The sequence below is a fragment of the Gracilinanus agilis genome, chromosome 3 (genome assembly GCF_016433145.1).
Source record: "Gracilinanus agilis isolate LMUSP501 chromosome 3, AgileGrace, whole genome shotgun sequence".
Classification (NCBI taxonomy): Eukaryota; Metazoa; Chordata; class Mammalia; order Didelphimorphia; family Didelphidae; genus Gracilinanus; species Gracilinanus agilis.
The window spans coordinates 79,204,183-79,228,332 of record NC_058132.1 but is presented as its reverse complement, the minus strand read 5'-3'; the positions used below and the strand labels follow the sequence as shown (position 1 = coordinate 79,228,332).

Sequence of the window (24,150 nt, the reverse complement as noted above, 5' to 3'; positions counted from 1 at the left end):
CTTTTCATATGTAAATGACCCATCCCCCTGTGGTGATGGGGAGGGGTGGATAGGTTGATGGACCACTTCTTAATTATCTATCACCAGTGAAAGATATCTTGGGATGGTCAAGGGAGGGGCTGAATAATAGACTCCTAAAAATCTATTTATTAAGCTGCATGACTCAGTTCAGGTTGTCCCTGGTCACAAGAGAACCATGGAGACACATATCACTTTATTGACTATGATGCTGGCCTAACCAATAAACTTGATATCAATAAACTTATAGTCTTTACCCAAAAAATCAGTTTCTTGAGATATTTTTAATTGTAACATCTCAGTTCTGAGATATTTTTAATTGTAACATCTCAGTTCTTTCTCAGGCCTTCTTTCCTGAACCAGCTACTCTTTCCTCTTTCCCCCATTTTCAGTCTGGGTGAACCAATTCAAATCTGGCAATATAATCCTCTCAGACTCTCAGGCCTATAACCCAGAATTCATCCTCAACTCCTCATTATCTCTCACTCTCCATATACAATCTATTGCCCAGATAACTTATCATCAGCCTTAGATCATTCCCACCTTTTGTCAACTTTGCTTCTAGATATGTGCAGCTGCACAAATGTAGAAAAACTCACGCAATTATTCTGACTGGATCCACTACAAATTTGTGTTACATAATCTTAACTGGGCCTTCACTGCTGCTAGGCAATCCTACTATACTTCCCTTATCAACTCACTATTCCAATTCTCCACAATAGTTGCTCAAGAACTTTTCTTCCCTCTTCAAACCTCCCATGGTTCCCTTTCCCTAACTCTTTCAGCTAAGAATCATGGCTCAAATTTTACAGAAAAAAAAAAAATTTGATCCTTCTTCTCTCTTCCTCATCTCCTGTTGCTCATCTGCTACTCCTCCTTCACTCATTTCACATGATAAAATAGCTTGACTCCTTACTAAGGCTAACTTCTCTACTTGCTCAAGTCATGCTATTACTTTCTGTCTCCTTCAACAGATTGCCTCCTCTGTCATCCCCATTCTATCACTTATTTTCAATCTTTTCCTACCTATTTGCTCATTCCCTGCCTCCAACAAATATACTCGTATCTACACCATCCTGAAAAAATTTCTCTTTGCTATTATCTTCCATACCTGCTATTATCCTATAACTCTTCTGCCTTTGGGGGTTAAATTCCTCAAAAAGCCATCTATAACAGATGCCTCCACTTTCTCTCTTTTTAACCTCTTAAAATCTGGCTTTCAACCTCACTGAAACTGCCCCTCCAAAGTAATCTCTTACTTCCAGTTCCTATGGTCTTTTCTGAATCTTCATTCTCCTTGACTTCTCTATAGCCTTTGACATTGTCGATCATTTCCCCCTCCTTGATACTCTCTTCTCTCTAGGTTTTTGGGGCACTATTTCTCTTGGTTCTCCTCTTACCCATCTGACCCTTCTTTTGTTGGATCTTCCTCAGATCACACCCTTTAACTGAAGGTGTCCACAGGGTCTGTCCCGGGCCCTATTCTCTTCTCCTTCTATTACTGCTTTGCTTGCTGATCTCATTGACTCCCATGATTTAATTACCTCCTCTATGCTAATAATTCTTAAATCTACTGACTTCTAATCTTGCATCAGCCACTGTCCAGTAAACATCTTAAACTCAAAATGCCCCAAACAGAATTCTATCTTTCCCCCTAATTTCCCTATCCTCCTTCTGCCTTTCCTATTACCATAGTGAGTAACACCATCCTCCCAGTCTCTAAGGCTCACAACTTAGGATTTATCCTCCATTCCTCACTCTCTCTCATATCCCATATTCAATCTGTTGCCAAGGCTTGTCGCTTTCAGCCTTGCAAGATCTCTGGTGTACACCTCCTTCCCTCTAGTGCACTGCCTTCCTCATCTCGTGTCTGGTGGGTTGGCCTGCCTCAAGTCTTCCCCCCACCAATCCATCCTTCATTCTGCCACTAAAAGTGACTTTCCTAAAGCAAAGGTCTAACCATATCACATCTCTACTCCATAAACTCCAGTGGCTGCCTCTGGCCCCCTCGATCAGTTACGAAATGCACTATTTGGCATTCAAAGCTTTTCATAACGGGCACCCTTCCACCTTTCCATTCTTATTCTACCTTACTCTCCAATAAGGTATTCTTAGCTCTCAGCTGTTTCATGAACAAGACAGTCCATCTCTTGGCTCTGGACATTTCCTCTGGCTGTTCCCCATGCCTGAATGCTCTCCTCCACTCCTGGCTGCTGACTTGTTGGCTTCCTTTAGGTCCCACCTTCTTCATTCTTTTCCATTCCAGTGCCTTGCCTCTGTTAATTATTTCTAATTTATCTTGCGGATAGCGTGTCGTCACCTCTTAGATTGTAAGCTCCTTGAAAGTAGGGATTCTCTTTTGCCTCTTTTTGTATCCCCAGCGCTTAGCAGGGTGCCTGGCACAAAGCGGGCGCTTAACAAATGGTTATTGATTAATTGATGTAGTTATCGTCTTTCCATGAGATTGTATGTTCCTTGAGGCCAGAGACTGTCATTTGATTCTTTTTGTAACCCCAGAGCTTCATAGTGTTTAACAAGTGGCTATAGATTGATAGCCTGGCACCAGCAGAACACTAAGCCTACGTGATGGAATACATGAACCCGCCCGTTTCCTGCGCCAGAGCGCGACGTCACGTGCTCAAACCCCAGAGAAACTACATTTCCCAGAAGGCTCTTTGAGCAACCCGCAGGTTCGGGGACGATTCTTCGGAGGAGATCCGAGACCATAGGCCGAGGTAAAAAGTAGGCGGGGCCGTCCAGCGGTGCGGCCTGTTTCCGGTTAGGCGGCTGAGGCGCGGCAGAAGCGGAGGCGCTTCTTGAGCTCTCGGAGGAAGGAAGCGACATGGCGGCGGCATTTAAAAAGGCGGCCAAGTCTCGGCAGCGGGAGCACCGAGAACGAAGCCAGGTAGGAATTCCTCACTTCTCCCCTATAGCTTCGCGAGTGTCTAATCCCGCCGTGACTCCGCGGTCCGGATCCGGCCCTTTTCACCCTCGGCTCAGCCTGGCGCGTGCGCACGTGCTGTACGGGCTCGTTGACGCGTCCCCGCCCCCTCATTTACACACAGGGTTCTCTGGGCTCCTACCTGGTGCCACCATCCTGTGTCAATTAACAGGGGCCCAGAGGCCCAAGCTGCAGAAAACCGGAGTTCCAGGAAGGGTGAGCAGAAACTTACCGTCTACAGAGAGCTGCTGGCAGAATCTAGCCCCGACCCAGGTTACCCAGTTTTCAGGCTAGTACTAAAGTCAGAGACCTTGGATTCCAATCCTGCCTGTTAACACGTGTTGGCAGACCCAGGGCCAATCAGCCACTCTCAGTGCACTGTGCAACTATGTTTGAGAGAAGATGCCAGCTAGCTTCTGTAGAGGGAGCTTCTTCATGTGAGAGTTCTGTTTTACAGATGAGGAAACTGAGGCCAGGGAGAGGTTAAATGAATTGGTTAGATCACAGAAATAGATTAGCCTGGAGACAAACTCAGGCTCTCTGGTTATAAATGTGGAGTTCTTTCCCTGTCTGACATTCAAAGCCCTTCATAGCCTTCCATCTTTCCAGACTTCATGCACCTTATTCTTCCACATCATAATGACACTGACTAGGATCCTGGTGGTTCCACACCACCACCACATCTCTCAGCTCTGGTCATTTTCTCTGGTCCCCCTTTCATGGAATGTTCTCTTCTTCATTTCCACCTGCTGACTTCCCATAAATCCCAGCCAGTGTCTCATCTTCTAGAGTAAACCATTTCCAATCCCTCAGTTCTAGTGCCATCTCTCTGTTATTTCCTATATGTCCCTTGTATAATTTGTAGGCATTTGTTGTTTAACAGAAGAGTACAAAGGTCTGGGCAATGGGGTTAAGCGATTTGCCCAGAGTCACCCAGTTAGGAATTGTCTGAGATCACATTTGAACTCAGGACCTTCTCTTTGGCTTTCTATCCATTGAGCCATTTAGGTACTCCTTCCCCATTAAATTTTGAACTCTGTGGGCAGGGACTGACTTTTGCCTCTTTGTGGATCTCTAGCACTTAACATAGTGCCGGAAACATAGTAGATCCTTAATAAATGTTTATTGACTGGCTGGCTTGCTCTGTAAATCATTGTGCTAGAGTGGTGTAGTATGAGAGTCTTCCACTGTTCCGTAGGAGACCTGAATTCTATCACTGCTTTCTGTTGGTGATTTGTTATTAGACATGTGCCAAGTATTGTGCCAAACTCTAGGGATTTAAAAAAAAAGGCAAACAACAATCCTGGCCCATAAGGACCTCACATTTTAACAGGGGGAGACAACAGGCAAATGATTGTACATTCCAATTTTGTACTTTCCAATTATACATTCTGTTATAATTATGGGAGGTCTCTTGATCTATTTGAGATGGTAAATTGATGTACAGAGAGAAATAAAATGACCCTTTTCCCTTATAACAGTTGCCCAGGCAGGATCCTTCAGGTCTAAGAGGTATATCCCTTCAGGACCCACCTGGGGTTAATTGATATGTTGATTTGGGCTCTTTAGCTAGGATCACGCCTAGTATTCTGACTTTGATTTCTCCCTTCCCAAAACAAGCTTGGAAACTGCTTTAGGAAGGTACTTTAAACTTTATATTAAACAAGAAGGATATGGGTAAAGGACTGTGGTATAGGAGACCCTATTCTAATGATTACTAATGAAATCTCAACTGCTAGCAGATGAAGAATCAATGTAGCTTCCCTCTCGTTCAGCCTGGCCAGGACTAAACCAGAGTAGGTAAACTGCTGGGATATCTTTTACTTCTTCTTCAATAGATCTTCAGCCTTACAGTTGAGTTATTTCCCCCTTTTCCACCCTCTTCTTCATCTCCTGCCCACTTCCCGGATCCCTCCCCGGCCCTGGGAAACCTAGATATCTAGATGATGAAACTCCTAATATCTAGGGGCAGTAGACACCAAGGTGGTGGTCAGGTACAGGTTGGAACGGTATCTCAAGTACAGGAAGCGTTTGCAGAGAGATGTTTGCACCCTCTCACTCCAAGACCAGGATCCACCGATCTCTAGCCTCAGCACAGGTCAAAAACCCAGAATCTCTTCTCAGGATTCTCAACTGCCTTCCTCCTGCCTTTCGCATGACTTCCCTGGGAACATTCCATCCAACTGACTTATTTGTCAATCAAAGGTGATCTTCAAGCTCCCAGAGATTCAATATAACAATTCCAAATTATATACAGGGTAAAGTGGAGATAATCAATAGGGGAAGTGCTAGCATTAAGTGGGACCTAGAAAAGGTTCTTGCAGAAGGTAGGATTTAGCTATGACTTGAAGGAAGCCAGGGAAGCCAAGAGGTAGAGGTGATGAGGAGGGAAAGAATTCCAGGCATGGGAGATAGCCAGTGAAAATGCCTAGAAATGTCAGGGTTGGTAGATGGAGTGTCATGTAAAATCTACATCAGATTTCTTGCTGTCTAAAGTGGGGGGGAAGGGAGGGAGAGAATTTGGGACTCAATGAAAAAAATGTTAGGGGGCAGCTGGGTAGCTCAGTGGATTGAGAGCCAGGCCTAGAGACAGGGAGGTCCTAGGTTCAAATGTGACCTCAGACACTTCCCAGCTGTGTGACCCTGGGCAAGTTACTTGACCCCCATTGCCTACCCTTACCGCTCTTCTGCCTTGGAGCCAATACACAGTATTGACTCCAAGACGGAAGGTAAGGGTTTAAAAAAAAATGTTAAATTTTTTTATATTGGGGGAAAAAAATAAAATGTTATTAAAAAACAAACAAAGAGCAAGGTGGTCAATGTCACTGGATTGTAAAATAAGTGGAGGGGAGTAAAATGCAAGAAAACTGAAAAAGAAGGAAGGTGCTTATGAAGAGTTTTAAATGCCAAACAGATTTGATTTTGATAATAGGGAGCCTGTAACTTGTTGGGGAGGGCTGAGCTACATTGTAGTGACTTGCCTTGAACAAGCAGTTCTTTGGGCTCATAAGATTTATAGCTTTTGGAGATCATCTAATTCATCCCCCTTATTTTACAATCTAGACCTATAGAGGATAAGTGACTTTCCCAAGGTTTCATGGCCAAGGTTAAGTGACTTGACATCTGATGTTCTTTCCAGACTAGTCTGCTAATCAGACTAGAACATTTGTAAAATGAGGTTCTGTGAGGACCCTTCCAGCTTTGACATTTCTTTGGTCACAGAGTTGACGTTATAGATAATAGGGAACTATTTGAAATGGAGTGATATGATAAATGTGCCTAATTCACTCCCCTCCATTCTTCTGTTGATACTTGTCTTCCAAGGACAGATCCTGATTCCTGAACACCTTGCTGTTCATTCCCTCAAACCTCCACTTTTCCTTTTATTTATTATATAAACCTTTTTAAAAATTTTTTTAATTTTTTTTAAACCCTTAACTTCTGTGTATTGGCTCCTTGATGGAAGGGTGGTTAAGGGTGGGCAATGGGGGTCAAGTGACTTGCCCAGGGTCACACAGCTGGGAAGTATCTGAGGCCAGATTTGAACCTAGGACCTCCCGTCTCCAGGCCTGACTCTCAATCCACTGAGCTAACCAGCTGCCCCTTCTAAACCTTTTGTTTTTGCCACATTTATTGCCAGCTACATCCCTCTCCACTCTACCTAGCCTTCTCTTTTAATAAAGATTAAAAAAGAAAAAAAATCCCAAAATTAACTGACTCATGGAGTAATTTCTGACAATATATGCAATATTGCAAACCTGAAGGCCCCCACTTTACCATCAAATGAAGTATTGTCTGATCATTTATCATTCTGTTTTCCGCTGTCAATTTCACTTGATTGTTCTTTTTAACATTCCTTTAGTCAATGTATTTATTGTTTCTTCATGGTTCTGTTTGCTTCATTCTTCTCTAGTCCATGTCTTTCTTTGTCAGAAATCTTCATTTTCAGTGTTTTCTTCATTGTAGTATCACATTAATATATCATAATTTACTTAGCTGTTCCCCAGGACACTGGATATTTACTACCATAACAATGGTAGGTGCCAAAGTAAATGGAGCTCTGGGCTTGTAAACAGGGAGACTTATGTTCCTTAGTTCAAATCCAGCCTCCAGTACTTTCTAGGTGATCCTGGGCAAGTCACTTAACCTTGTTTTCCTTGTTTTCTTCATCTGTCAAATGAACTAGAAAAGGAAATGTTAAACCACTCCAGTATCTCTGCAAAGAAAACCCAAATGGGGTCATGAATATTTGGAAGACTACTAAAACATATATACTGAAACTATACGTGCACATACACAAATACAAACAGGCTTGCTTACCTTCTGTAGATAGAACAAATAATAAATCTCACACAAAAAATATTGCCTTTTTTTAAATGTTTGTAGATATTGGGAGGAATATAATATAATTTAATTAAAAAACATCCATTTCAAAGAGATTTTTGTCATAGTTTTCTGCATTAATGGTTATGAGGTACATTCACCATTGTGTTACATTTAAAATTTTTTCTTAAATTAATTAATTAATTAATTAGTTTTTATATAAGCCCTTACCTTCCATCTTAGAATCAATATTGTGTATTGGTTCTAAGGCAGAAGAGTGGTAAGGGTGGGCAATGGGGGCCAAGTGATTTGCCCAGGGTCACAAAGCTAGGAAGTATCTGAGGTCAGATTTGAACCCAGGACCTCCCATCTCTGGGCCTGGCTCTAAATCCACTGAGCTACCCAACTGCCTCCCGTGTTAAAAGTTGGGAGCCACTGGTCAGAGGATTTTTAAAGCCCTTTCTTGCTCTAAATGCTCAGACTAAGTGGTCATGATATATGTGATTGTGGAAGAGGATCTTACAAGAGGGGGAAAAAAAATCACAGGTTTCCCAAATATACTATTGTTTGGAAGGATGACAGAAACAGTGAACTGCCCCACAATTGTTGAATATATTAGCAGAGTTCTCAAAGTCAGATTGCTCTATAAAAACTGGAGTAACTGCAGAGTGACCATACTTCCAGTGTCAGAGTCACAAATGCACAAATACATGCTCAAACCTTGTTCCTCCCATTTCATCCTTTTGGCCTCTGTTCCAGGGTCATACTCCAACAGGTAGAAAGCTTTCCCTTCCTTCCTTAGGATGTACTGTGACACGAGACATACACATTATGTTCACTCTATTTGAGTTTCTACAAACTCTTGGATCCCATTCACATTAATTTGAGTTCTGCTGGCAACTGCTTGAATGGTGCAAAGTCATTGTTGCCTCCTGCTGTCCTTAATTAGCTAGAATGCCTGCCATGGCCAGGTTTTTAAACCTACTGGTGTCCAGCTTTATGTGTCTTGTCCTCTGGCAGAGGATGGCATGGAGGGAATGGGGTGGGAGGAAGCTGGGGTGCAGAGACAGCTCCAAGGGCATAGATTTACTTGTTCTTTATAGGTGCTCATGGCAGTCAAGTGGGAGGTTTTATTGGGTGTGTTGTGTGCTGGGGAAACCAAACACCATGTTTTTTTTCTTCTAGCCTGGCTTTCGAAAACATCTGGGCTTTCTGGAAAAGAAGAAAGATTATAAACTTCGGGCCAAGTGAGTTTGTTCTTTTATTCAGGTTACTGCAAATAACATGATAATCTTTGAGCATTGTAGTGAAATTGCCTCAGTGTCCAGAAGGGGATTCTTTCCTGTCATTGATAAAATAGCTGAGACTGGCAGCCTCTCATACAATTTTCAAATGGCCCCAAACTCATCAGTTGTTTAGACAAAGGAATATTTCTCTCAACTTCAGTTGCAACATGATTTTTCATTGCATTTGGTTCCAGATTCATTTCCTCAGAGTGACTTTTTGTGTGATGGTCTTGATATTTGAGCCAAAAAATAGAGCTTTTTTTCCCTTCTCTCCTTGAAATGCCAGATGGTATCTCAAAATCCATTTGTTCCATCTCTTACATCCCCATGAAATGTGGACAGGAGAATTTGGAATCTAGCTGTGAAAGATAGGGCTACAAGGACTGCCCCCGATCTCCCAAATAATGAATCCTTGATAGCAGTTATCATTGTCTTTTTTCTCAAGTATTCCCTCTCTGGCCTTTCTTGGCCATTCCACAGGGTGGCTCAGGTGCTCCTAAAGGACCTATTCTTGGGCCATAAATTTATTTTTTTAAACCATTATCTTTTCTCTTAGAATCCATTATTGGATTCTATGTTCTATAGAATCCATATGTGGATTCTAAATCATAAATATCCCAAGGCAAAAGAGTGGTAAGGCAATAGGGGTTAGTTGACTTTCCCAGAGTCATATAGCTAAGAAGTATCTGAGGTCAGATTTGAACCCAGGCCCTCCCGTCTCCAGGAGTGGCACTCTATCCACTGAGACACCCAGCTGCCCCTAGGGCCAGACAAATTTGAAGGCCCTTTAGTTCCCACAGGAGATGGTAGACCCTGGTGCTGAATCAGGGGTCCAAAAACTTTGAGGCTTGTCCTCTCTTAGTGCTGTTTGATGTTGGGTGAGACACAGAATGTCTCTGAGGCTTGGCTTTCCCAGTTGTAAAATGGGCATGTTAATATCTGTCTTCCTTATGGAAAAGTGCTGGGTAGCCATATTAGCCATAATTGACACCCTTGAATCACGTTCTTTTCATCTAGGGCTGGTCTGGCATCAGAGCCCACCCCCAGAGGCCTGGTTTCCCCCTTCTTAAGGCTCTGGGCTTCTTTAATGGTAGGAATGGGGCTAACCTGAAGTAGGCCAGAGAGTCATTGCAGGAATGGTGAGAGGGAGAGAGGGACATCAGGCCATAGCTGATATGAGCACCAGACAGTGGACAAAGTACTTTATGTGCACTGTGACCTGTCCTCACAACTACCCCCATGTCAGCAGTGCAGTTGTTATCCCCATTGTATAGATGAAGAAACCGTTAAATGACTTATCGAAGGCTAGGTGGCAACTAAGTGGCAGAGTGGGGAGTTGGGCCTTGGTTTTCCTACTGACATGCAGCTCTTCTTGAATTCAGAGCTGACCTTCTGATATAACTGTGTGACTCTTGGTAAGTCACTTAACCCTCACTACCTCAGTTTCCTCATCTGACAAATGAGCCAAAGAAGGAAATGGTAAACTGCTCTAGGATCTCTGCCAGGAAAACCTACACGGGGTCACAGAGAGTGGGACACGCCTGGAATACTGATGACCCTCTCTGGCTCCTGCGCCCCAGAGAGGCCTTTGCTTGGCTGAAGAGGAGAGGAGTCTGGAGCTTTTTTCAGTTGCAGGAGAGGCTCAGTGCCAGCTCAGGCTCTGGGGGTGGCAGTCACTGTGGGGCTCAGGGTAAGGGAGCCCCCGAAGCCCCGAGGGACAGCCTGGTCTGAGGCAGCCGTCTGGTGACTGTGGCGTGCTGTGTTTCAGTGACTACCACAAGAAACAGGAGCAGCTCCGAGCCCTGCGTAAGAAGGCCCTGGAGAAAAACCCAGATGAGTTCTACTTTAAGATGACACGGGTCCAGCTGCAGGTCAGTGTGCCATGATGGAGTGCCGGCTGCACAGGTGTTGGGCCCTGCTCTGCTTTCACCACAGGCCATGCATGTTAGGAGGGCTGAAGTTCTTCAAGAGGAAGTGACTGGGATGGGGAGGGAGCTTAAAGGTCTTCTCTGGGGGGTGGGGGGTGGGGGGACTAAAGGAGAAGGAACTTTGTGGGGAATGATTGTTTTCTTACAGTCTCTGAGGGGATGTTTTGTGGGGAAGGGATTACCTTTAGTTGGCTTGGCCCTTGAGGGAGAACTAGAATAAGGGATCACCCTTAGGAGAAGGCCCATAAGGAAGCCCTCCTGTGCAGCCCTGGTGGGGGAAGGAAGCCCCAAGGTGTCTGTCTGTCTGTCCAGGAAGCATTAACTCTCCATGGGTGTTGTCTGGCCTCCTAGGATGGGGTCCATGTGGTCAAACAGCCTAAAGACGAGGTGACAGCCGAGCAGCTGAAGGTGATGAAGACGCAGGACATCAAATATGTGGAAATGAAGAGAGTGACTGAAGCCAAGGTACCCCGAGCTCTTGGGCCCCATGTTTCTCCCCTGCCAGTCATGTGCTTGCTGCTTGCCTCACTTTCCCTTTGGGCCAGTGGGGTATCGCTGCAGGTTGATCTGGGGGGGGGGAGTACCCCAGCCTTTCCTCACTGGAGACACAGCGTGGGTTGGGGTGGGGGGACAGGCTAGCTTGAAGCTTCGGAGTTGAGCCCCCAGAACCCCAGCCATTGGGCCCTTGACTCTCCTCTAGAAAATTGAACGGCTGAAGTCGGAGCTCCACCTGCTGGAGGCTTCGGGGAAGCAGAAGAACCAGCATGTGTTCTTCTTTGACACCAAGAAGGAAGGTAGGGCTGGGGCTGGGGGAGGTCCTGGGCCCTCCCGGGGCATTGCCAGCACTCACTCAGGAAGCTCTGCCCCTCTGCTCTTGCAGTGAAAGAGTTCGATGTCGCCACTCACCTGCAGACAGCCCCTGAGCTTGTGAGCAGAGTCTACAACCGGCCCAGGGTAGAGACCTTGAAGAGAGAAGCTGTGAAAGGCGAGACGAGGCGGAGCCACATCCAGGTGCTGTTTACCCCTACCCTGGCTCTTTAAACTCCTCTGTTTACTTAGACTGACTTCTGCTACCAGAACCTGACTCTTACCCTTTGGTTTGATTGGAGACTTTGTGGTCTTGTTAATTTATGGTGGCCCAGTGGATAGAGTCAGGAAGACCTGAGTTCAGATATATATAGCCTTGGATACTATCTGTGTGAGTGAACCTCTGCCTCAGTTTCCTCATCTATAAAATAGATATAATAATGGTACTTATCCCCAGAGTTGGGAGACTAAAAGTGAGATTTAAAAACATTTTTTAATGATAAATTTATAAAGAATTTTGCAAACCTTGATGTGCTATGAAAATGCTAGTGATTATTATTTTGGTACTAAGGTGTGATTGGAAAGAGCCATTAATGCAGGTTTGGGCCAACAATACTTTGGACCCTCAGCTTGTTTGCTTTTTTTAAAGAGAATTTTAGAGCTGACTGAGATGTTAGTCATTTACTGTAATCCCCCCTCCCCCCTCCCATTTTATAGATGAAGAAACTGAGCAATAGTGAGGGGGAGCTATTTCTGCCAGGTCATGTACCTAATAATGGACACAGCCATAACCGTTTAGTCCAGGATCGTTTTTATTATAAAACTAATCAAATTGATGTAAGCGTAGCGTTGGACTGGGAGTCAGGAAAGTGACGTCTGCCTCTTTGTGACTTCATGGACTTCTCTAGGGGCTTTCTTGGCAAAGACACTGTAATAGTTTGCCATTTCATTTTTCAGGATCCCCATTTCAGATGAACAGTGGAGGAAAATAAGGCTTAGTGACTTGCTCGGGTCACACAATTAGTGGGTATCTTAGGTCTTCCCAAATCCAGACCAGCTCTCTGTCCCTTGTACTTGCCTTCTAGTCTTCTCTCTGTCCCTCTCCCTTCCCCTTTTCTCCACCTTCCCTTCTGTTTAAGAATCAAGATTAGGAATTGCTTCCAAGGCTGAAGAGTGGTAAGAGCTAGGCCTGTGTTGGTGATCCCATGGCCTGTGTGTCGGAGGGGGCTGCTTCCCTCCTCTTCTCCATACTCACCTGAGGACATTTCTCACATGACCTGCCTCTCTGCCAAACAGCCAATGGGAGCTTCCTTCCTCCCATCTGGGGTTAGGCGGGGGCCTCACATGCAGTGTGAGGGTTGCAGTTTGGGCACTTGGTTCACCATCAGTGGGCTAGGTAGTTGGGGTTAAGTGACTTGCCGAGGGTCACACAGCTAGGAAATATCTGAGGCCACATTTGAACCCAGGCTTCTCTAGACTAGCACTTGATAAAAGTCTTCAAAGTTGCTTTTATAATATTGCTGTAGAGTGAACATTTTTCTTTTGGTTGTGCTTCTATAAGCCTTTCCGTGCTCCCTTGAAATCATCTCTGTTTCTCACAGCATGGTTGTATTCTATCACATATACATACCGTTAAAATATGTAAATTTTAGACATTTTTATTTGTTTAAAATTTACAAGTGAATGTATTGAGAGACTAGGTAATCTCTGAGATTCTTTCCATCAATAATATTCTCTGATCCTATTGGGAAGATTATAACTTTTAAAAATTTTCCCTTCAGTTTTAAACTCAATAGTAAATATTGGTTCCAAGGTGGAAGAGTGGCAAGGGTTAGGCAGTTAGTGTTAAGTGACTGGTCCAAGGTCACACAGCTAGGATGTGTCTTGAGGTCAGATTTGAACCCAGGACCTCCCATCTCTAGGCTTGGAGATAGATTTGTTATTTAAGGATGAAATAATTGGATTCTTTTGGTCTGAGACTTCGTGACTATATATCCTCTCCTCCTTCCCCAATATTTTGGTTATAAATAACTCACAGTTATGTATCAGCAGTTGACACAATGCTTCCATGCATGTCATCTTACTTGATCCCCACAACAGTGTTGTGAGGTGTGTTCTCTCTCAGTTTGTAGATGAGGAAATGAACCTCAGGGAGATTGTCATTTGTTCATGGTCCCAAAGCTCAGAGATGTACAGTAGGTGCCAGGACCTGGGTCTTCTGACCATCCACTGAGCATGCCACCTTACCTGATGGATTGCTATTAGGTTTTCCCTTATGACTCTCTTCCGTGATTTGATTGGGTTTATAAAATGTGATGCTCTGTTTTTCAGAGAATTGAAATCTCAGTTCTGACTGATTCATTGAAAAAAAAAAATTGTCCATGAGTTTCAAGCAGACAGCTGTTCTGTTGTGATTTGAATCATTTACACAGCATCAGCTTTGCCTCCAATGTTTAATTCACAGCAGTTTCCTCTAGCTCAGAGGCAGCTAAACTTGCTTTAGTAATATAAATACCCCTAATTAGTTTGAATATATTGGGCAATCCCATAAATTTGACAGCGTGTGCAATAAAGTGAAAACAAAAGCTGTCTGAAACCGCTGTTGGGAGACTGGCATAGTTGGTGAATTGTCGTAGTCTCAGGTCCAAGAATATTCCCTTTACATAGACAGCAGTTAGAGCAGAACTGCCAGGAGCAGCCAGGCTGGTTTTCTGGCGTTTCCAGTTGTGACAACCGCTGTCTGTGAAATGGCTTTAGTAATAGGTAAGTGTGTAGTTGACATTTCTAAATCTTTACCTTCTGCCTTAGAAACAATTCTAAGAAGGGTAGGGGCTAGGCAAATGGGATTAAGTGATATGCCTGAGATCACACCGCTAGGAAGTATCTAAGGCAGTGATGGGAAAACTATTCCCTGTGGGCCAGATCCAGGCCTTAGTTTGCCCATCATGCCTTAAGCAATTCCCTAATCACTACATCTGGATGTCGGGGCGTAGATGGGCAAACTACGGCCTGGATCTGGCCTGTGGGGAATAGTTTGCCCTTCACTGGTCTAAGGTGAGATTTGGATCCATGACCTCCTGACTCCAGGTTGCCTCTGGCTTCCCCAAGTTGTTGATGTTTCTTGAGTATTAAATGGTGGTTCCCTGAGAGATCATTTCGTAGCTCCTTGGTTTGCATGCTTTGCACCTGTGGATAAGAGAGTTGGGGTGCTGGTGTTTGGTTGCTTCCTTTCTTTTAGCTAACGGTGTTTGTCCCTTGTGATCAGACTATTTGGAGCATTTTGCTTAAGGTGGATGGATTGGAAGAGAATAGCCTCTAACTCCAGTTACTCTGGAACTAGACGACTGACAGCTTTTGGCTCACAGTAGTTGCTGAGATAGGTCTAACTGACTCCATTCTCTGTCCAGGAGACCTCACCTCTGAAAAGGGAAGTGAGTATAAGGAAGGATCAGTGGGGACAACCCTCAGAATTAAGTCAGGGTCATTTTCCTGATTTTGTTAGAGTCTCTCAGTCTGCTTACAAAGGACCAGGCTGTGCTTTCACCTCTGTTGGACAATAGAAGCCATTTCAGGAGTAGAAGAAGGGGAAGGTTGGAGTTAGGAGGTTCTGGCTTTGGGTTTTGCCTCTATCGCTTACATGCTTGTTGCCCTTGTGTAAGTCACTTCTCTCAGGCTGAGTTTCTTCCCTTGTATAATGGGCTAATAACCATCCATAATTCACAGGGTTTTTGTGAATGATGCTTTTAGTAAACCAAATCATTCTCCAGAAGGGTGCTGTGATTATTGGAGATTCCAAGTAAGTGTAGCAGTTCCAAAAGTTGAAGCAATCCATCCATTTCATCCTGGTGAGGCCTTCTTGGAGTCCAGAAAAGAGCTTGTTTAAATCTTGGCAGATCTGTCCTCCCATTGGGTTTGGAAACATTTCTTAGTGACTTTTATTCCATTTGTTTGTTTTGCTGAAAATACGTGTATTTTTTTCTCTTACAGAAGCTAGCTAGAGAGAGGAAAAGGCAATACAGCCTCCTGAAGCAGCGTATCGAGAGGGAGAAGGAATTGTTTGTTATTGCACAGAAAATCCAAACACGCAAAGATCTTCTGGTGAGTAGAGAAAAGCCTTAGGCCTTCGTTTCTTTTAAAGGTCTTAACTGAGACTGGATTTCATCTGTGTGTAAATCAGGCGCGGTGAAAATGTCTGCTCCTTAGGGGCACAGTTTGAGCCAATGTCTGTTACTCTGGGAGTGTTGAAATGTTCCTTGATTAAGAAGGTAATAAGGGGGTTATTAGTCAGTGCTTTGGAACAGCATAGGGTAGGAACGGGCAGCATTTGAACTTTATAGCTTATGAATAGCTCTCCGTAACATTTAAACAGGTTAACAAAACAGTGAGTGCCACTCATTGGTGTTTAAAAATAGACGATATTGTGTAGTTAAATAGCAGAACTGAAGAGTCTAAGATGACACTTCCATATTATTATCATCTAGCCACTAAATGTCAGCCTCTTTAGATACTCATATACTTTTAGTTACTTTCACAGAAATAGTCTATTCATTTGTTTCTCTGTTTTTAAGACCTTCCACCCCAACATCCCCCCTGCCCCTCCATCATACTAATTTTTTCTCTCTGTTTTGCAGGATAAAACCCCCAGAGTGAAGGTGAAGAAAGAAACAGTCAACTCCCCAGCTATTTACAAATTTAAAAGCCAAAGAAAACGTTAAAGTTCTCTTGTCTGAGTCTGGTCATTCTTTAGGCACAAGAATTTTTTTTTTCTAATAATTTGTGATTCTTTCATATAGGATTTTCCTCTTTTTGGCTACAACATAGGTGAAGAAAATGAGTGCTGTTGCAAATCTACCTTCCTACCTCCTCAGAAGTGACGTAAAAGCTTTCTGAGGAGGTTTTTAGTTTTTAATTACTTTGGACTAGAGCGTGGGCTGGGCTGGGGTCCCCTGGAAGCAAGGGTCCAGGAACACCTTTCTCCTGGCCCAAGCAGCTCAGATCAGAATAGACTTGGCCCCTTGCCCCTGCCCTCTGCTCTACTGGAGTTCCCATGATTCAGAGGCCACAAATGGCTTGGCATGGCCCTCTCACCCTGGGGACCCAGGCTCCCGCCTGCGGCAGCTTCCCCCACCCCTTCCCCAAGAATCACACCTGCCTCTTGTGCCCTTGTAGGGATTGTGGGCTCGAAGCCCGACAGGACTGAGCATGCTTAGAGCAGATGGTTGGGGGGCGGGGAGAGTGCTCAGGGAGACTTGCTCACACTCCACCAGTGCCCTGGAGGGGGAACAGCTGTGGGTGGATTTTAATGATTTTTTTTCTTTCTATCATTATTAACACTTAACAAGTGCCCATGATTGCCAGGCTCAGTACAGACCTAGCGTGAGGTGGCCTTTTTCCTCCAGGAGCACCCACCAGCTTTGAAGAGAGAAGGGGGAGCAGACAGGGCACATAAACTCAAGTAACTGACTGTCTTTTGGAGGGAAGTGTAGCCCCGTGGGAGCACGGGAAGCCTCCTTTATAAGGTGGCATTGAGCTCAGTACAGAGCTTTGCAAAGGGACATAAATGCTGTGATTATCCTTACTGTCACTCCCAGCATTTGTGTTTGGGGGCCAGAGAGGGAAGTCGAGGGGCAGGTGCAAGCAGAGGCCTTCCCCTTCTCCCAGGCCCCTCCTACAGGTGCCCTCGTCCCCTGGGCTATTTCTTTTGGGTGGGCTTTGGTCACGAATGCCCGAGGTGGGGTAATCGGGTAAGAGGTCGCTCAGTACACTGGATAGCCCTTAACTAGCAGTAAAGAGGAAGCTGAGTGACCCTGGACTAGTCATTGCCCAGCTTGTGTCCCTGTCCTGGAGAGCACGGCACGGAGTCTGCCATTCTTTACTGTAGATGCCCTGTGCCTCTGTGGCTGGAGCGCACATTGGGAAAACCTGCCCCATGGAGCCAGGCGGGAGGTGAGCTAGGCCTGTGGCATTGGTTACAGTTTGAAAGGGGTCTTTGTGGGACCCTCAGGGTGCACTCCCAGGGTGGGGGCGCTTCTCAGTCTCTGGGACACCTGGTGGATGTTTCTGGGCCGTGGGGCCAGCCTGGCTGTTCTTGAAGGCCAGGTGGGGCCTGTTCTTTAGAGGGAAGGCGAAGGTTCCAGACGTGCCCCTCATCTGTGCCAGGGTGGCTCCCCATTGCCCAGCCTGACACGCTGCCTCCTTAGAATGAGAGAACAGCCTCTCGTCCCCCCAGGGATGACCTCGGGGAGGCTGAGCCTAGGTGCCTTGGATGCTTCCTGCAGGCCTTGGGCAGAAGGAGGCCCCACTGACTGGCACTGCTGTTGGCCTGACAGGGAGGTGACAGGCCCAGCAGGTGGCACTGCTGCCCCTTTCCTGCAGCCCAGGAGCTGGGCTCCTGTGAACCTCTGCATAGTAGGCACACAATAAATGTTAAAAGCCTTTGGAATGCATTCATTTTAGGGGCTCGGGCTGCTTCCCTCAGGGTTGCCCCCAAACTTTGGTCAGGAAGGTTCCCTCGAATGGGGGACTGCAGGACCAGGCTGGTGCCCCCTCCCCCTTATGCCGCCGTCTGGCTGCTCCCTGCAGGGGCTGGCGATGCCACCTTGCACTTGCTGCATCCTAATGAACATCTAGCTGCTTCATCCCCCGCTTCCAGGAGCCCATTGTGCAATCAAAGCCTCGCGCCCCCCAGCAGGAGAGAGACGGGCTCTGCTTGTGTAGGCCGGTGGGGCCGGGGCCTGTTGGGACATGACACGGTAAGACGAGTAGGTGTACGTCTCCCGGCGTTGCTGGCCTCCCTCCCTCCCTCCCGGCCTGCAGTGCCAGCTCTGGGAGCTGTGTTGGGGAAGGGGGGGCCCCGGGGCGTGCCCCGCCGGAGCCTCTGGGTGGAGGAGCCGTGGGCAGAGCAGCATTGCACCGGGGAGGCTCAGCCATACAGGTTTCTTGGGCTTGTGCAGCTGCCTCGTGGGTCAGAGGGTGCTTCCCCTCCAGCTCCTTGGGTCTCGGGGCCTCCCTGCTGAGAATGCTCCCACCCAGCTCCCCAGAGGCCCTGGGGAGGTGAGCAAATGGAGTGGGGAGGAGTTTCCCATGGAGGGAAGCAGCCGTGGGAGGTGGAGCCCCAACTGAGCTCCCAGCTCCTCAGCCCCTTTACTCCATAACCCTGGGGCCAGGAGCGCTTTGGCAGGTTATTGGGTGCGCTGGGCTGCCCTTGGACAGGGCCACGCCTAATGTACTCTGGTCAGAGGAGAGTCTCCCCATGTTTAAAGAGGCTGTTCTCTGAGTGGATCAGCTACCAGGCCCAGGAAATTCTGTCCTTCCTGCACAGCCCTTTTGGCCTCCAAACATGTCCATTTTCCCTCCCATCTGGAGGGGCCTCGTGTGGGCAGCTCTTAGGGCTGCTCTCCCGAGGAGGGAATTCTTTTGTTCAGAACAGGAGAGGGCATAGTCTGGGGCTTTGGGGGCTGAGACATTGTTCCTGGATACAGCTATGCTTTGGGGCTACTAAACCTTGAAAAGGTAGGTGGGGAGGTCTCACCCTGTGACCCAGCTTGGCTCACGAGGCTTTGTGAAAACAGTGGGCCAGAAACAGCACTGAAACTGCCCCAGCCTGAGTCATTCACACGTTGCCCCTTTAGTCCAGCAAAGGCTTCTCTCACCAGGGGGACAAATGAAGGGTGAGGCTGGTTTCAACTTTCACATTTTCGAAGAAGTGGATGGGAAAAAGCCCTACATTCAAACAGAAAGAAAGCAAAAATATCCAGGAACCCGGCAAAAGAGCCAGCTTTCAGAGCAGGACCATTGCATGGCCCCAGGCCAGAATGGGGAAACCTTTCTCCTGCCCTGCTATAGAGAACGGGGAGCAGAGCTCTGGGAGTGAAGCTGGTGACAGTATTTCTCCTCCACCCTCCCACCCCCAGGACCCTTGAACCCGACTCCTTCTCTGATGGCTTGGTGGGGAAGATTCTACTGCCTGAGACCAATGGATGGGAAGGCCCAGGAGGTTCTTTCAGCCAGCACCACTCCAGGGTCCAACGCCCAGCTATGTGTGATGCCAACTTTGGGCAAGGAAGGGAAGGGGCTTGTGCATCCCTGCCTGAGGCAGAGCATCCCTGAGTTGGGGGGGCTCTAAAATGGAGGCAGCTCAGCCATCCTGTCCCTCAGGGCCAAGGCCTGAGCCCAAGAGGGCCTGTACTTCCCCCTCTCCCACCAAGGGAGGGCCCTGGGCACAGTTTGGCTTCCTGTTAATGAGAAGGCAGGGTGGCATAGGGGCAGAGATGTATGAATATATGTTCATATACAATAATACAGAATTAAATGTATACTTAGATATTTAGGTATATATATCTTATAGGATATCTCCGCTCAGAAGAGTTGTTCACGATCCAATCCCCAGACTACCCGTCTCATGGGCTTGATTTTACAGCCTTTCCTGGAAGGTCTGCCTCAGTTTCCTTCTTTGTTCAATGAGGGAATTGGATTAGACGCTCCTCCTATAAGGGCCGAGAGCGGCAGGGTCCGAGGGCCAGGGGCTGGGTGGTCCTGGCTCCCAGAGCTACAACCCTTCTGCTGAGGGTAATGGGTCACCTAGAGGCCCGGCCTCTTGCATTGCCTTTCTCGGAGTGCAGAGGACGGGCGAAGCCCCGGGACCCCGCCTTTCAGCCCGCAGCCTGGAGGTGCTCCGGAGAGAGAGCGTCTGATGCCGGGCCTCTTCCATTATTAATAGGCCTCCAGGGTGAGACCGGGGGAGGGGGCAGGGAGAGGAGAGGGGGTTGCCTGCAGAGCTGCTCGTCGCTCGGTCGCGCTCCGAGGCCGCTCCCCTGCCCGCCGGATCAGCCCGAGTTGGAGCCCCTGCACCGAGGTGCCGCTCCCTCCCCCCACCTGGGCAGCGGCGGCAGCTCCTCCTCTCCGAGGACAGGCACGCCGGCTTATTATGCGTTCCCGCTCCCTCCCTCGCTCGTTCAGGCAGGCGGCGGCCTTCATTAGCGGAGGAGCCGGGGTCTGTTTTGGCTGCCTCATCAGCATCAGTGAACTGCGTCCCTGCGAGATTTGATACAATTTAATTAACCTAATTAAAAGCTCTGATTGCAGAGATGATTGGGGTAGCGCCAGCAGCGACTGCATAGTTATAATGAGCTGCAAGGTGTGGGCCCGAAGCCAAACGCCACGCATCCCTAATGAGCCGGGGAGCGGGAGCGCCAACGTTTATTTTTGGCAACAATGCCCAGTTCCTCTGTCAGGGAGGCAGAGAGACCCGGGGAGCAAAGACAGACCTGCCCAGCACACTCCCTCCCCTCCGCCTTTCGCTTTGGCTCTCCCCGCCCTGCAAGGTGGAAGCGGGCACGCATGCCTGCCAAACACGCTTGTACTTGCGTGCCCCCCTACGCCCACGTGTTTTGTGCAAAGCCCGACTCTCCCGATTTGCCGGACTTAGAGCTAGACCCGCTGTGGGGAGCTGGGGCTGGGGGGAGAGCCTGCCCTGCCCTCTCCGCTCCTCGCCCGAGGGGGTGCTCTTGGGGCTGGGGCTCAGCCCGAGGACCCTTTCCCAAGCCCGGGCATTCCCCCCCTCTCCGCCTCCGCTTCCACGCCTCCTCCCGTCCCCACCTCTAGCCCCCGTCCTCCTGTCAGTGTCGATTCTTCGACCGATAGGACTGAGACAGAGAGATCCCGAGCCGGAGACGGAGAGGGACCGGGAGACCCGCGGAGAATGCCAATGAGACCTCCAGGACTCTACTGCCCCTCTGCGCCGGGAAGCGGAGACCTCCTCAGCCATCCCTTCATTCTCGGCTGCCTCGTGGAGGCACGGAGGAGGGCCAGCGCCCCGCGGCTCGGACCCCCATCCCCCGGGGTTCTGCCGTTGCCACCCGTAGTTGTTCTGACTCAGCGTTTCAAATGTAAATCACAACCTAATAATATCAAAAGTGAGGGAACTGGGGGGAGGCGGGAAGGGGGACAGTGGCAGATGAGGACAAGACCAAGAGGCAGATGGGTGGAAGATAGAAAGCAAGTTAAGAGAAAGAGAAATAAAGTAGGAGAAGGAGGGAGTGGGGGCAGCTGGCGGGCTTAGTAGATTGAGAGCTTGGCCCAGAGGCGGGAGGTCCTGGATTCAAATGTGACCTCGGACACTTCCTAGCTGTGTGACCTTGGGCAAGTCACTCAACCCTTACCGCTCTTCTGCTGTGGAACCAATACTTTGATTCTAAGACGGAAGGTAAGGGATAAAAAATCCTAAATAAATAGAATGGGGAGTTACCATCCTGAACTCACAGGAGAGAAAAAGGTGAGCAATTCCTGCTCCCACCTCCCAGGAGCTGAGCCCTTCCTCACTTGGCCCTTCCTGCGTGGGGTGTGATGGACTAATACCTCGCGATCCTGGATCCACCTTTGGGAAGCTCTGATTCTGTCCCCTGCCTAGTCCCTGCATTTAATCACCTTTTGGTCACTCCTCTGGCAGCCCCACATTTCTCCTCCCCTCCGTGAAGTCCTCTAGAAGAGCTCCTGCCCCTCCCCTTCCCCTAGACCAGCTCAAGTCGTCTCCTTGGGTTTCTGGGTTTCTTTTCTTCTCCCTTTCCCTATCCTCAGACTCTAACTTCTCCCCACCCACTCCCACCCCGCACCACAGAGAGTGGCCAGTGCGAACTTCCTCTAATTACGGACTTCCTTTGGCCTTAGGACTCCCACCTTTGAAGGGAGGATAAATGACTTTTGTGGAAGAAGCAGGGAAGAAACCCTGACCTAACCCAGGTTGACAAAAATCTGCAGACCCATGAAGACTCCACCTAGAGGGTAGAGATTTAGTCATTCATTCATTCATTCATTCATTCATTCACTCACTCACCTACCCATCCATCTCCTTTGTGATACCCTAGAGAATGGGGAGAGGTGGCTGAGGAGGTGGGGCCCTAAAGAGGCCCCAAGGAGTCCTTCTGCCAGGCATCTGAAGCTACCTTTTTCTTCCCCCCCCCTCCCCCTCCATGTCTACTCTCTCTGGGACAACTCATCGGGCCTGGTAGGGGCCAGCCTGCCTCTGGGGGACTAACCATATACCAGGACCTGTGGGCAGGACATGTGTGTCCAATGACTTTAAATCGCCTCCCTGGGTCAGGGCTTCAATGGAGCCTGTGTTCTGGGCCAGGCTCAGAGCCAGCACTCCGGGCTTCCTGAGCTGACCCCCACCGCTGACATGGCTAGTGACGCAGGGAGGCTCTAAGCTCCTCCTCTGTTCCCTCAGATCCTTCAGAGGAATGAGCAGAGAGAGGTAAGCTATGAGATGTCACTCTGTATGTTCAGTCCCTCCCCGAAGGAGGCATCTCATTCCAGGGATTCTTAGTGGCCTCATGTATATTCTTTCCCTTCCTGGCCACCCCCTCAGGCCCTGATCTTGCCCTTGATGGGATGCTGCAGGATTCCATCTCTTCCAGCAAAGGAAAGGAGGAGAGGACTTCTAATTCTCCAGAGTACCAGAGCAGGATTCACCCTAAGGCTATGACTGCCAGGGCAGAGGGTGGGCAGGTGCCTGCTGGACTGAGAGTAGCAGGGAGGTCAGGCAGCCTGGACAGAACTTGGTGGAAAAGATTGAGTGAGTGGGAGTTGGGGCCTGGGTGAACTCAGCACACAATAATGTTTTGATGGAACCTCACATGATGAGGCCCTGGGATGGACAGCACGTGGCTGGCTGGGGACCACATGCTGACCTTTGGTTCCTGGCTTGAGAAGAAAGGGGCATGGATGGAGTGGGCCAGTGGCTCACCCACTCTGTTCCAAGGGGTCTTCGATCATGCAGCTGGGTGGCTGCCCCTGACCAGGAGCTGTCCTTAGAGTCTATGGACCCTGGTCTGTCCCTGGATCATTTCTCTTCTTGCTCTCTCCTCTCACTGTCTCTTGTTTCCACTCCTCTCTTGAGGACCTGTCCCCATCTATTCTTCCTCTTCTCTGTGGACTTATCTCCCTAACTCTTCCATTCTTGTTGGCTTCTCTCTCCCTGGCTCATTCTTTCCTCTCAGCCTCTCTTATATTTTTCTAGTCTCTTTTTCTGTCTTTTCCTCCTCTTCCTCCTGCTCCTCCTCCTCCTCCTCCTTCTTTTTCTCCTTCACCTCCTCCTCCTCCTTCTTTTTCTCCTTCAACTCCTCCTCCTCCTTCTTTTTCTCCTTCACCTTCTCCTCCTCCTTTTTCTCCTTCACCTTCTCCTCCTCCTTTTTCTCCTTCACCTCTTCCTCCTCTTCTTTCTTCTCCTTCTCCTCCTCCTTCTCCTTCACTTCCTTTTCCTTCTCCTCCTCCTCCTCCTTCTTCTTCTGCTTCTTCTAAGTCTTTCTCCTCAGTCTTTTTCATTCTCCATCTTTACCTTCCATCTTAGAATCCATACTGAGTATTAGTTCTGAGGCAGAAGAGTGGTAAAAGCTAAGCAATTGGGGTTGAGTGACTTGCCCAGGGTCATGCAGCTAGGAAGTGATGGAGGCCAGATGTGAACACAAGACCTCTGGCCTCTAAGCCTGACTCTATCCACTGAGTGACCTAGCTGTCCCAGGCTATTGGGTCCCTTATATAGTCTCTCGGCCTTCTAATTATCTCTTCCCTTCTTTTCTCCTCTCCTCGCCTCTTTTCCCTTTTCCTTCCTTTCTTTCTTTTACTCTCCTTTCCTCTGGCCAGAGTTGGAATCAGTGTATAAGTCTGGAAATAAGGATGCAAAGTTACATGCAAACATATGTATTCACACACACGTATACATGCAAAAAATACACACACATGTATATATACACACACCTATACATATATGGGTAAGTTTTCATGCATATGTGATAGTGGTGAGGCTATGTTTTTGTGGGTGTCTGAGAAAGGCCTCCTATTTGAAGTTTGG

General features: G+C 47.9%; 1 protein-coding gene across 1 annotated transcript; it reads left to right on the top strand.

Moving 5' to 3' along the window:
* The first annotated feature begins 2,782 nt into the window (after positions 1–2,782).
* Positions 2,783–16,023, top strand: UTP11 (UTP11 small subunit processome component). The gene is made up of 8 exons (XM_044671475.1): positions 2,783–2,923; positions 8,468–8,529; positions 10,337–10,439; positions 10,848–10,961; positions 11,197–11,290; positions 11,377–11,507; positions 15,291–15,401; positions 15,935–16,023. Exons 1-8 carry the CDS (start codon positions 2,861–2,863, stop codon positions 16,016–16,018), a joined length of 762 nt encoding a protein of 253 aa, XP_044527410.1. The 5' UTR covers positions 2,783–2,860; the 3' UTR covers positions 16,019–16,023.
* The last annotated feature ends 8,127 nt before the right edge of the window (positions 16,024–24,150 follow it).